The sequence below is a fragment of the Notamacropus eugenii genome, chromosome 6 (genome assembly GCF_028372415.1).
Source record: "Notamacropus eugenii isolate mMacEug1 chromosome 6, mMacEug1.pri_v2, whole genome shotgun sequence".
Lineage (NCBI taxonomy): Eukaryota > Metazoa > Chordata > Mammalia > Diprotodontia > Macropodidae > Notamacropus > Notamacropus eugenii.
The window spans coordinates 387,328,987-387,341,190 of NC_092877.1; the positions used below are offsets into that span (position 1 = coordinate 387,328,987).

The following is a 12,204-nucleotide window of genomic DNA, read 5'->3' on the forward strand; positions in this document are numbered from 1 at the left end:
AGGAGCGGCGTCCAGGGAGATGTGTACGGGATTCTGGGACCTCCCTATTGAACAGGCTGGTAAACTGAGGAAGTCCTCGCGCCCTTCCGCGTGGGGAACCCCGGAAGCCCCAGGCCTAGCGAGGCCGCTGGGAGGTGGGGGGGAGGGGAGCCCAGGCCCCCATCACAAGGTCGAAGCTCACGAAGCTCCTCCCTCACTGGGGCGGAGCTCACGAAGCTCCTCCTCTCACAAGGGCGGGGCTCGTGAAGCTCCTCCCTTCACGGGGGCGGGGCTCGTGAAGCTCCTCCCTTCACGGGGGCGTGGCTCACGAAGCTCCTCCTCTTTCAGGGGCGGGGCTCACGAAGCTCCTCCTCTCGCAGGGGCGGGGCTCACGAGGCTACCTAGAAAACTACCCAAGTCTGGTTTCCAGCTGCCAGCTGGGCTGAGCCTCTCCTAACCTGCCCCCACCTCAGTTGTTCCTGTCAGTCACTCGCTCCAGCCCATTCGTTAAGTGACCATCATCCAGCCCCTGGCCTTGGGGCTTCAGGGGCCTTCAGCTCTTGGAGCCAGTCATGGGTCTGCCCTGCGCGGGCCTGGGCTCGCCTCTCTCCCCGCACCCGGACCGACGCCAGCTTCTCCGTGCCTCACCTCCTCCAGGGCCAGCGCTGGGGCTCCTCCTTTGTGCCCCACCCAGCCCCACGTTCTCTCTAGGGACTCAAAGGAGACACGAGTCATAAGGGAGGTGGGATTGAGAGGCCAAGAGCATGGTTCCTGGACAGTCCTGTAAGTCTTGGGACAGGACAGAGCACCCACAGCGCAGAGCTGACCTCACTCCCGGGGCCCTTGAGGTCAGAGCCTTGTTGGTGTCCCATTTGACAGCTGAGGAAGTGGAGGTTCACAGGGAGTGGTAGCACCCTATCTGCCGTGCTGGACTGCTTCTGACCCGGGACTGCTGCCACCCTCCCAGGAGACAAAACAGGCCCACTGCAAGGCCGCCTCAGCAAAGCGGAAGGAGAAGAGAGGCCTCAGAGGTGGCTCCCTGGCATGCAGTCCAGGATCAGCTTGCTGGACCAGCCAGCCACTCTGAGGTCGTGACCCTAGACAAGGCAGGGATTTGCGTCCTCATCCATGAAGTGGGAAATTGATGCCCACCTCATCACCCCCACAAGACTGTGAGGGCCAAATGCTGAAGCTTGTTGAGCTACTGAAAAGCCCAAGGGAAATGAGGAAGTGAAGGAACTGTGTCATGAGGGGTCCCCCCAGAGCAGCCGAGGCAAGCTGGGACAGCTGTCCAGAGCAGAAGTAATGCATACCTCCACAGTACTTACTAAGCTTAGGCTTGAGCCCAGAGCAGAGGGGAAGAAGGATCTGCCACAGAAGACAGCAGGGACCCAGGAGGAGTCTGGAGACAAAACAAAGCTGGGAGAGGGGCAGCTGGCATGCTAGACAACAGACCTGGGGCAGAAAGATCTCCACTGGCTAGAACACTGGTGTAACATAATGAGAAGAAATGTAGCCCTGGTGACGAAGGGGACCAGCATTCACCAAGCACCTGCCCTGGGTGTGCCGGGCACTGTGCTGAGCATTTTGCAGTATTATTTTATTTGGTCCTCATAACAATCCTGGGGAGTAGGTGCTATTACTGTCACCATTTTACAGATAAGGAAATTGAGGAGGACAAAGGTAGAGTCACATTCTCTGGGTTACCTGCTAGTCGTTGTCTGAGGCTGGATTTGAACTCCTGTCTTCCTGACTCCAAGCCCGGCACTCTAGGCACCAGCTAACTGGTTGTAAAGTGTTACATCTGGGTTCCAAAAGTTAGCCTCAGAAATACAAGATGGGAAACCAGGAGTGGGGAACCTGCAGCCTTTGAGTCTCACGTGACCTTCTAGATCCTCAAGTGTGGCCCTTTGACTGAATTCAGACTTCACAAATTCTCCCTTAATAAAAAGATTTGTTCCGTGAAGTTTGGATTCAGTCAAAGGGCCACAGGTTCCCCACCCTGAGCTAGAACAATGGTTTGTGTAGAAAAGAGCTGGGGGTACAAGTGGACCACAAGCTCACCATGAGTTGGCAATGTGGTACATCAGCCAGAAGAGCATGAAGAGAGGTCAGGGAGCCCCACTGTCCTCTGCTCTCATCATAAGTGACCTGGAGCCAGGAGGGCAGCTTCAGGGAGCAGGACATTGACAAACTGAAGCATGTCCAGTGGAGCGTAACTGGAGTAGTGGAAGACCAGGTGAGGAGAGAAGCCTTAGGAGGATGTGATAGCTTTCTGTCTTTGCACCCTTCCAAGAAGGACTAGACCCATTCTGCAGGGCCCAGAAAGCAAAGGCAGGAGCTGTGATGCTGCTGGAGGCTTATGTGTTGGGAAACTTGTTAATACATGAAGGCTGAGACCCAGCTCAAGCCATGTCTGTGTGTGCCGAGGAGCCTGGACACCCCCATCGTGGCCATGCTCCACCTGGAGTTTGCCTCCCTCAACTCAGCTCCCTCTGGGGCAGCCTTTACTGGTTCAGATCAGATGGTTTCTTGGCCATCCTGAGGACCCCACTCCACAGAGGCCTGGGTAGGAGCATCTGACAGCATCCAGCTGTCCGAGGAAAGGCTTTCAAGCAGAAGCTCCTGATGGGAGGGAGGAATGTTTCTCTTGCTTCCGTGTGACTTCATCAAAAGCAGAAGGTCCCATGAGTTCACGAAAAAGTTTAAATTTCCCCAAAGTGGGTCCACATTTGATACATCCTTTATTTTGAGACCAGGGCTTTGCAGCCAAACCAGAGTACAGGACCATCCTTAGATTAATTGATGGGGGGGATCTGGACCCTTTTCCCTAAAAGGAAAAGCCCCCCAAACTTTCCTACACAACCCAGATCCTGGCGTTTTCCTGAGGCACCCGGCCCATCCAGTCAATAATCCTTTTAACTAACCTTTTACTGGGGCTTCCTGGCCTCTTAACTCCTTCCATGGGCCACACCTGGCCCACCCTGGGCTATTTGCCTCTCCTACATCAAGATCTTCACTCAGTCTTTCTGTATAAAAATAATAATCTTGCCCCCATGAAGTGCAGATTCTTAGAATCCCATCAACAGGAGTTTCTGTCGGCGATACACTAAACCTTGTTACACTGACTAAAAGGTTTGAGTGGTCAAATTCTTTTGAGACAGACCCAACCTGTATCTTTGCATTTCAGGGTTCCCAGCACCCCAAGCCACAACATGAATGTTCATCCTTCCTAGTAGAAATGCAGAAGGAATGCCATGGGATGAGCCTGCTTGTTGTTAGGTTGGGTCTGGAGTTCCAGTGCCTACCTGAGCTTGAGAGTGTTTCTCTGTCCCCCCCCCCTTTTCTCTCTCCCCCCCACTCTCTCCCCCCCCTTTTCTCTCCCCCCTTTTCTCTCCCCCCCTCCCCCCTTTTCTCTCCCCCCTTCTCTCCCCCCCTTTTCTCTCCCCCCTCCCCCCTTTTCTCTCCCCCCTTCTCTCCCCCCCTTTTCTCTCTCCCCCCCTCTCCCCCCCTTTTCTCTCTCCCCCCCTCTCCCCCCCTTTTCTCTCTCCGCCCCTTTTCTCTCCCTCCTTCTCTCCCCCCCTTTTTCTCTCTCCCCCCCTTTTCTCTCTCCCCCCTCTCTCCCCCCTCCCCCCCTTTTCTCTCTCCCCCCCTCCCCCCCTTTTCTCTCTGCCCCCCTCTCCCCCCCCCTTTTCTCTCTCCCCCCCTTTCACTCCCCCTCCCACATGTCTGCAGAGACCCAGGTCAGGGAGAGGGGATGATAAAGCTAGGAGACTGGTTTTTCCATATTTACATTTTAATAGTATATACAGGTTTCTATGCTGTCTGGCCACAATACTCCAAGTGCCCGTGTCCCCCAGCTCCTTCCAAGACTGCTCCAAATGAAGAGCCTGCAGAAAGTGGCCCCTAATGAACTCTTGCAGTTGCTCCTTCCCCCGGCAGCCCTTTCATGATCTCAGGGATGACAAATCAGGTATCTGAGTGGAGTCCACCCTAGTCCTTCAGGCTGGCTCAGAAACTTCTAATTTTGCATGGAGAAGACACTGTGTCTGGGGAGCTCTCTCCCCTCCTGAGTGTAAGGGCTGGCCTGAGAGCTCTGCATGAGGTTAGGGCTTGTGCATGTCCCCAGGTGAGTGGTCAGCAGACCATAGCATTGAGAACCAGGGGCACCCTTGGAAGAGTGGCAAGGGATAGCAGCTGGGGCTGGGTGAGGAAGGGGAATAAAGTGTTCAGATGAGGAAAGGACATGGGAGGAACCTTCAGGTAGGGAGTGGGAAGGGGAAAAGAGCCCCTAGAACTTGTTCAGGCTCCATGGGATTGACCCTGATTTGTGGATTTGCTCAGGTCTGCTTGGCCACTGTGTCAGGGGGCATGGAGGCTTTGTGGGCACCTGGGCTCACAAACGTAGATGCGTTTCCTAACCAAGTAGGCTGCCTTCCTCTCTGCTCCTTGAAGCAGGGGACAAGGTGGGCCAGGTCCTTCCCAAACTTCCCCATAACAAGTGCAGGGGGACAGTGCCCACTGCTCCCCCAGATGTGGCACATGGCCCCTCCTCAGGCCTTTTGTGGGTGCATGCTCTGCTTCCAACCCACATGGGCCCTCTGAGAAGCCTGAGACAGGCCTGGGGGCGGTACAGAAGGTCTCTTCTAAGGCTACTCCCATCTGAGGTTTCTTTTCTATCTCACCTCTTGAGAGTGAATATAGAGAGACTGATATATAAACGAATCTACATTATAATACAGATCATGCATAGAACGTGCACACATGTAGAAACAAGCGTGTGGAAAAAGCATGTGTGCCTGTTTGGGGGAGCCCTTAGGGTTCGGTCCTCATTGTTTTTAACCACGAATCCCACAAGAGATTTCCTTGAATGACCTAGTTTCTGAATTTACTGCTTTAGAAGGACATGAACATGTTTTCTAGGCATTATGGGCAGAACGTTCCTTTTTTAAATTTGCTCTCCCATCTGGCAGGGGTTGTTGGGGCTTTGCAGGGCTGGTATTCTCTGGGGATTGGCGTGAGGGCTCCCCAAAAGGATGGGGGATGTCCCCCGCTGCGGCTCTCAGGCCCCCAACAACACAAGGGTGCTCTGGACCCTTGTTTCATGGGCTGGCCAACAAGCCCTTCAACGTTAACCCTTAGACATTTACACTGTTTTTAGCACCCCAAATCAAGCTGCATCTGCATCCAGGTGGCATGAGCACAGAAGAGAGTCTGCCATGTGTGGGCATCACATCTTGGCTCTGGGTCTGCAGAGTGATGCCCTGGGCACATGGAGGGTTGGTTGGCTGAAGGAGGACAGGATCACTTTCCTGGTTTACCACTTCTATAGCAAGAAACACTCCGAGGGTCTGAAATGAGGCCTTTCATGGTTGGTCCAATTTAGCACAAAAACCAACCACCCAGTCACCTCTGGGCCACTCCCCAAGTAGTTGCACTGACGCAGCCTGACCAAAGATTCAGTTCACCCCCGACGTTCGCACTTCTCTGCAGAAAGTCTGTCTCAGGCTGTCAGCCCATCGGTGGCTACTTCCCTCCAGGATGGGTGTCTCCAAGGTCAGTTCAATGATTACCTTTCCCTGGGGATATTTGGAACTTGTAGGACCAAATGATACTGACTAGGAAGACTAGGAAGCAACAGGCCAGTAATTCTCTAGTTTTAAAGATTTGGGGAAAGGATTCTAATTCCAGTTATTCCAGAGGACACAGTCCTGCCCTCAGAGGGGCTTGCCAAAACTCCTGACCTTTCCTTGAGAACAGCCAGGGCTGTTGTCCTACACTGTCCCTTCCTTGCAAATTCCCCCAGATCAGGGGAGTGTTCCCCCACCCCCATATCATGCTCCTGGGACTAGGGGTTGTTATAGGCACAGCCATCTGCAAATTGCCCTTTCCTGCAGCCCTATCACTGGACAATGACAAAAGGTAGGTCCAGAGAGGAGCAGAGGGTGGTAGTGGTGAAGTGGGTAGGTGATCACTCCCCATTGTAAACATAGGACCCTTCTTGATTTTCGGGGGGGGGAGGGGGAGAAGGGGAGAGACCAGCATGAATGCCTACTCATTCTAGTCACATCCCCGTTTTGATAAGCCACAAAACTGACATTCTGGGGAATCATCCCTGCCAACCATCTTGGGTGGGAGTGGCCACTGCATGAGTTATGAGCTCACCCAAATACCCATTACCTGGATGGACTTTCTGGGACACCCCCCCCCCCCACTCAGCTGTAGGAACCCCAGGTAATTCTCACTGAAGAGCGTTCCTCTCCCATATTCTAGGTCCTGCCCACCACTCTGGGGGTGGGGAAAAGCGCTCTTGCCACTTGAATTATAAATTAAGCACATTCATTAGTCAAGGTATTGGAGGCTGTGGGGCTCAAGCACAGGTGGAGATGAGGCCAGCAGGACAGAATTTTGGCCCCCAAAGCTCCCTGGCCAGCCAGCATCTGCTTCTCCCTCCCCCCTCCCTCCCACGCATCCCTTCTCTTTCCCTTTGGAGGAGGGTGTTTCACAACCTTCGTCTTGGTGGCGGTCCATGGGGGTGGGCGCATGATCCCAGGATGAGAGGTGATAGCAGCAGTGTGAGGACCCCCGAGGGGGTGGGGGGGTGGGGGCTCAGGAGGCAGGCTGGTTCTCAAGGGAGTCAGGCACATCCTTGTTACAATCTTCTTTCCTGCATTGTGGGAAGGGATCACATCAACACCGGAGAAGGGGACAGCGACCACCACTTACCTCGCTAAATCTGGGCAATTCCTCCTCCCAAAACAATGAGCCAAACCATCCCTAGGGCTCTGTTTCTGTCATACTTATTAATGGATTAGAAATAATGCCCCAAACCTCGAGGACTGGGGCTCTGGACAACGTTGCCTGAGAGGAGACTTAGAAGCTCAGCCAGCTTCAGTTTGGCACCCGGTGGGTGAGGTACTGCAAAAAGCCTCATTTGGACAGGACTCCTCCCAGAGTGAAGAGGGTGGCCTGGGGAACACTCTGGTCACAGTCCAGCTCATTAAAGTCCTCCTTAGACCATGGTCCCCAGCACTGAACCACTGCAGATGAGGTCTGACGAGGGTGGAGGAATGACCCTCACCTCCCTGCCTCTAGTCACTGAATTGTTTGTCCCCCATGTTAACCAGAGTATTAATGGTACCAAATAGATCCCATGTAAAGGGAGACTTTGCAAACAACCCCATATCCAGCCCTCTCCACAGCAGGCTGATGGCTCTGGCTCCATGTAGCTTCGCCCTTTCCCCCAGCCTGTGACTTACTTTAATAAGTTTCTTGATGGAGACCTGTCTTCTGATTTGAAATGGGTTTCAAATGGATTTCCAAAGGAACGTTTCCTTAGCATGGCCTTCACCAGGATCTGCAGAGGATGGGGTACATAGTATTAGACCCTGGCTGACAGAGCCAGCTCTTAGTTATCTGACGAGGCGGGGGTGGGGGGGTGGGGGGGGGGTGGAGGGTGCTGCCCGACTGGGTGTTGCCTGTAGAGGGCAGTGTTTGCAGCCAGGGCTCACTTCATGGACCAGGCATCTTTAGCTGGCTGTGGGTTGGTCCCACTTCAGACAGAATTGAATTTTCAGTGGTTTTGAAAATAAATTTCTGATTATGACAGCAGAGAGTAATAGTCTGTTCAAGGGCACAAGGAGTGAGGCAATGTTCTGTCTGGGTCAGTTCAGGCCCAGGTGGCAACAATAAAGTTGGAGCAAATCTGGTCAGTCCTACTGTTTCTGAGCCACAGGCTCAGCCTGGTAGGGACCCCATGAAGGCCAAGGGACTTATTTTACAGATGGAGAAACTGAGACCCCGGAGGTGGAGGGATTTGCCCAAGCTCCCACACTGGGGAGTGGGGGGCCCAGGACTGAATCCTGGGTCCCTCAACTTTAGGCCAAGACTTTCTCCACATGCTGCATGGCCTCCTTCCAAAGGGTTTTCACTTACTTTTAGGTCCCTTTAATCTTTTTATCTCCTCAGAACCAATCACGTCAATACCTCTCTAAAAAGGACAGTCCAGGCCCCGTTCCTTCCTGCCTGAGAGGCATCAGGGCATAGGAAATCAAGTGCTGGACTGGAGTCAGAAAGGCGAGTTCAAATACCACCCTTCCTCAGGAAAATGTCAAATGTGACCCATTCAAACCCTACTAATTAGGAATTCCCTTGTGCTGGGCTATGCTAACTAGGGTTCCCAGTTTTTGTGAATTCTATGTAAAAAGGCTTTGCTGAACAAATCAGTAGTGAAATCTTGATAGCAAGGGGGCTTGTCTACTCTGCTTAAGAAAGTGAACTGCTTTCCAGCACTTCAGCACTGCACACTGGTGATCCACGACAGAACATCTCTCGGCTGAGCCTCCTCTGCTCTTCAAGGGGAGCTTGACCCCAACACTGCCAGCCTCTCCAGCAGGCACAGAATTGCCTACTGTTCTGCCTGATCTACACCTCACCAGGTTCAGGACAGATGTCTCCCACCCCCGTTAGGCTGAGTCAGCAAAGGCATCGTGTATGGTTTTCCACTAGAAGTCCCCATTTCCTTGACTGTGAGACAGCTAACCACCCCTCCTCCTCTGCAGGCTTCCCTCCCCCTCCCCCCAACGCTGAACAGACTGCTGGGAGGGCTCTCAGTGAGCAGGACCACGGACAGCTCCTGCTTGCTCACCACAGTGGGAAGCCGAGGGATCTGCTTCACCGAGTTCTTCACCTCCTCCTCTGTTACCTCCACAATACTGCAGTGCTCCTCCTCCGAGGGGAGGGGGTGCTTTCCGTTCTTGGTCACCCAGGGGTGTGACTTCATGAGGAAGAGAGGAGAGGGAAGCAACGGAGAGTCCTTGTCAGCCACCCCAGCATGGGTTCGGGCAACCCTCCCTGCTCTCCGCCCCCCCCCCCCCGCCCCCGGACATTCCTGGACCTCATGGAATGCAGCACCTTCGAGGTCCTCACTCCACAGCTCTGACCCTCACTGACCTGCACCCAACCCTGCTTTCCTGGTCCACCTTCTCTTGCCTCTATACCCAATCTTGACCCTGGGAGCCCAAGCCAGGATGCCTTATCCCCAACCTCCTGCTGGCCTTCAGTGCAGTTTAAGTCCCCATCCATCCAATCCTCTTCCTCTTGGGACCCACATACAAAATCAAGTTTATCTCTTCCCCTCTACATTTACAGACTGTGGTCTCACTGGGCCCTCAGTTCTGCTTGACTATCCTTCTTTCCTTTTTTTGCTCCTTATTTTGATGAATTTTCCCCCTGTCCACAAGCCCCCAGTTGTATCCCCATCCACAGCTTTGACAGCTCCTTCCTCATAGAGCTCACAACTGTCTAGAAAGGGCCAAAGGCACATACATATACAGAGGAGCATTTTGTAGGAAGTGTGGCAGGAGCGAGTGATGTGAGAGAAAAGAGGGTCCTGTGAGGGAGGGAACAGTCTGGGATGAGGCAGGAGGGGGTAGGGGAGAAAGGAGGATAGAGATGAGGCTTGGCAAACAGCATGGCCTCCTCTGAAAACCAGAGATAAGGACAGGCAGAGGAGAGAAGGAGGCAGTATGTGAGTCAGCCTGTCTCATGACAGCAGAAGGCTTGATGCCTTGCCAAAACGGACAGGCAGGCGTTTGGGGGTGGCAGAGGAGGTAGCACCAGGAGGGAGTGAGAGGGAGGGGATGCTGGGAGGCCATGGGAAGGTGGAGATGCAGACAAGAATGAAGAGGAAGCTGGCCAGGCAGAGGAAGCTGCTCTCTCCCACTGCCACTGTGCTCCAGGAGGTTCCAGGGTCAGGACACTCACTTTGATTTCAGGGAGCACAATCCTTGTCTGGGGGTCCTTGTCCAACATCCGGAGAATCAGGTCCTTCAGTGACTCACTGATCAGGGGCCTGTGAAGGAAGGAAAGGGTATGGCCGGAAGGGCAGCTGAAGCCAGGCCACTGAAAGCACCCCTGCAGGGGGTGGGGAGGGCTAAATGGGGCCCTGGCCCACATTCTGGCTGGTGATAATGTTTAATATAAAATTTTGGAATAATCTCTTTGTTCTCTCTGAAGTAAACTCAGAGAATGCCTCTTCCTATGTCAGCAAAAGCCAGCCAAAGCTGACTCTGCATTCCTTGGAGACCTTTAACCTATGACATATCTTGAATAATGGGTCTTTCCTTTGTATCTTATTATCTATAGACACATACTATGTTATGACATATCTTGAATAATGGTAAAGAAAATATAGACATCTTAGGTCATAATTTCTATTGAACATTGTTTGCCCTTTCCTGCATCAGTTATCTGTTTGGGACAAGAAGCCTGCCACTTACTAGTGGTGGGATTTCCTTACCACCTGGGACATATGTTTACCCAGCTTGGAATCTCAAGACTTGACTGACATTGCTTTGTTAATTGTCCTGTCTTACTGAATTTATGATTTGTTCAACTAGGAGAGTTCCTTTCTTACGGCAAAATGTATATAAGCCAGAAGATTTCTGCACTGGGTAGCCAGAACATTTCTGGCTCCATAATGCATTATGTAACTGTTTTCTTTATGGGGAATTGATTAATTAATTAATTAAATCATAAAATGTATGCATTTAGCCATGTTGCCTTTCTTCAACAAGTTTTCAGGTCAACACTGGCAACCATTGCCTGGGAATCCCCAAGGCCAGGCTCTGCCACACTGGGGGGGCACTTTGGGTTTGTCCAGGGACAGAGGACTCTGGGCTCTCATCCCAACTTATGAGCCATGTGGCTCTCTCTCAGACTCAGTCTCCTTTCTTGTGTAGTGGGGCCATGGAAAGGGGAGGGAGGGAATAAACATATACCACAGCACCTACTATGTGCAGGCACTCTGTCATTATTATCTCATTTGATCCTCACAACTCTCTGAGGCAGGTGCTGTTATGATACCCATTTTACAGTGGAGGAAACTGAGGTGAACATAGGTTCAATGACTTGCCCAGGGTCATCCAGCTAGTAAATGTCTCAGGCCCTTTGCATACACTTTGGCACCCCCTAGTTGCCTCAGAAGAGTCATTGGGGAGCTTTGGGGCCTTTCACAGAAGCTCAGTGGGGTCTGCCTGGCCTCTATGCTTTCTGTTGGCCTCTTGGGATTCCAGGCTCATCTTCTTAGACACCCCCTTATTCACTCAAGAATTTCAGGTACAGATGGGATCTAAAGGTGCTCAAGAGACCCATCAAGAAGCCACTGTTCTATCCCACTCGCCTGCGGTCTCACACACAGGCAGTTAGATGAACCTTCCCAGGACGCCAGGGTCCCTGCATCTCAGAGCTGGGCCAGATAGACATCAGTGGTCAAGGGAGCACCTCGGGAGCAGCCCAGACAAGGGTTCATCCAATTTCTGACTGATGGCCCTGCTTGGGGTGTTAGGGGTAGTGGGGAGCTCACTACCTCCCTCAGTCCTCCATCTTGCAGCAGGCTTCCCTCGTCAGCCCCATTAAGTGACAATAAGCAGTTGGCTCTTCCCAGACTCTGAGAAGATGTTCATTGAGCTGGAGAAAGAGGCTCCTGAGCCCAGCCCAGAGAAGAGGAGGCGTTCTGACAGGACTCTTCCTGCAAGTCTGGGAGCCACCCTGATCTGTGGGGGGAACCGGGGCTGAGGGTAGGGGAGGCAGTCCAGGGAAGCTGAGAGGAGTCACAGAGGCCAGCAACTGGCCCCGCTCCAGGCAGAGTCCAAGGCTTCCAGCTGCTGTGGGTTTGGGGGTCTTGATCCTCCTGGAGGGGCCCCCTCAGCTGTTAGCGTGCAGCGCAGCAATTGAATGGAAATGGCCTTAATTAAAATGTGAAATCCCCAGAGGGTCCATCACTAAGCCTGGGGAGAGGGAGCCTCAGAACCCTAATGGAGTCCAGATTTAATTAACAGCAGTAAGTGGGGCAGTTGGGCAGTGGGAGGGGTCATGACCGCACCTCTGCTGGAAAACAAACACCCAGGTAAGGGAACCCAACACCAGGCCAGGGGCCCCTGGGCAGGGTAGGGCAGACCAGAACTGGGGAGGGGGTGCCAACTCCCCTGGGCCAGGCTTGCGTGACCCCCCAGAAACCTGAGAAGTCTCCCTGCTGGTCAGGCCAGTAGAGGTCAGCAGCTCACCACCAGCAGGTCAGAAACCCCCTATCCAAGCAGAGAGAACAGATCTTGTGAGGCGTGAGACAAAGCATCCGGCCTGGGCTGGCTTTCCCCACTCACCTCATCCAGCTTCCTGGAGCAGCCTCCTACCACAGGGTATCAGTCCTGGGCCCATCCTGCCCCC

The 12,204-nt window shown here is 53.2% G+C and overlaps 1 protein-coding gene across 4 annotated transcripts in view; it reads right to left on the reverse strand.

Annotated features, from left to right (window-relative positions):
* Positions 1–3,757: 3,757 nt before the first annotated feature.
* CAMKK1 (calcium/calmodulin dependent protein kinase kinase 1) overlaps positions 3,758–12,204 on the reverse strand; it is a 65,818-nt gene continuing 57,371 nt past the window's right edge. For all 4 annotated transcript variants that reach the window (XM_072618959.1, XM_072618962.1, XM_072618960.1 and 1 more), the window contains exons 13-16: positions 9,745–9,832; positions 8,627–8,755; positions 7,239–7,336; positions 3,758–6,646 (exon numbers count right to left, since the gene is read on the reverse strand). In XM_072618959.1, the coding sequence (XP_072475060.1) occupies positions 6,589–6,646; positions 7,239–7,336; positions 8,627–8,755; positions 9,745–9,832 (373 nt within the window). In that variant the 3' untranslated portion in view covers positions 3,758–6,588. The remainder of the gene's footprint in view (positions 6,647–7,238; positions 7,337–8,626; positions 8,756–9,744; positions 9,833–12,204) is intronic.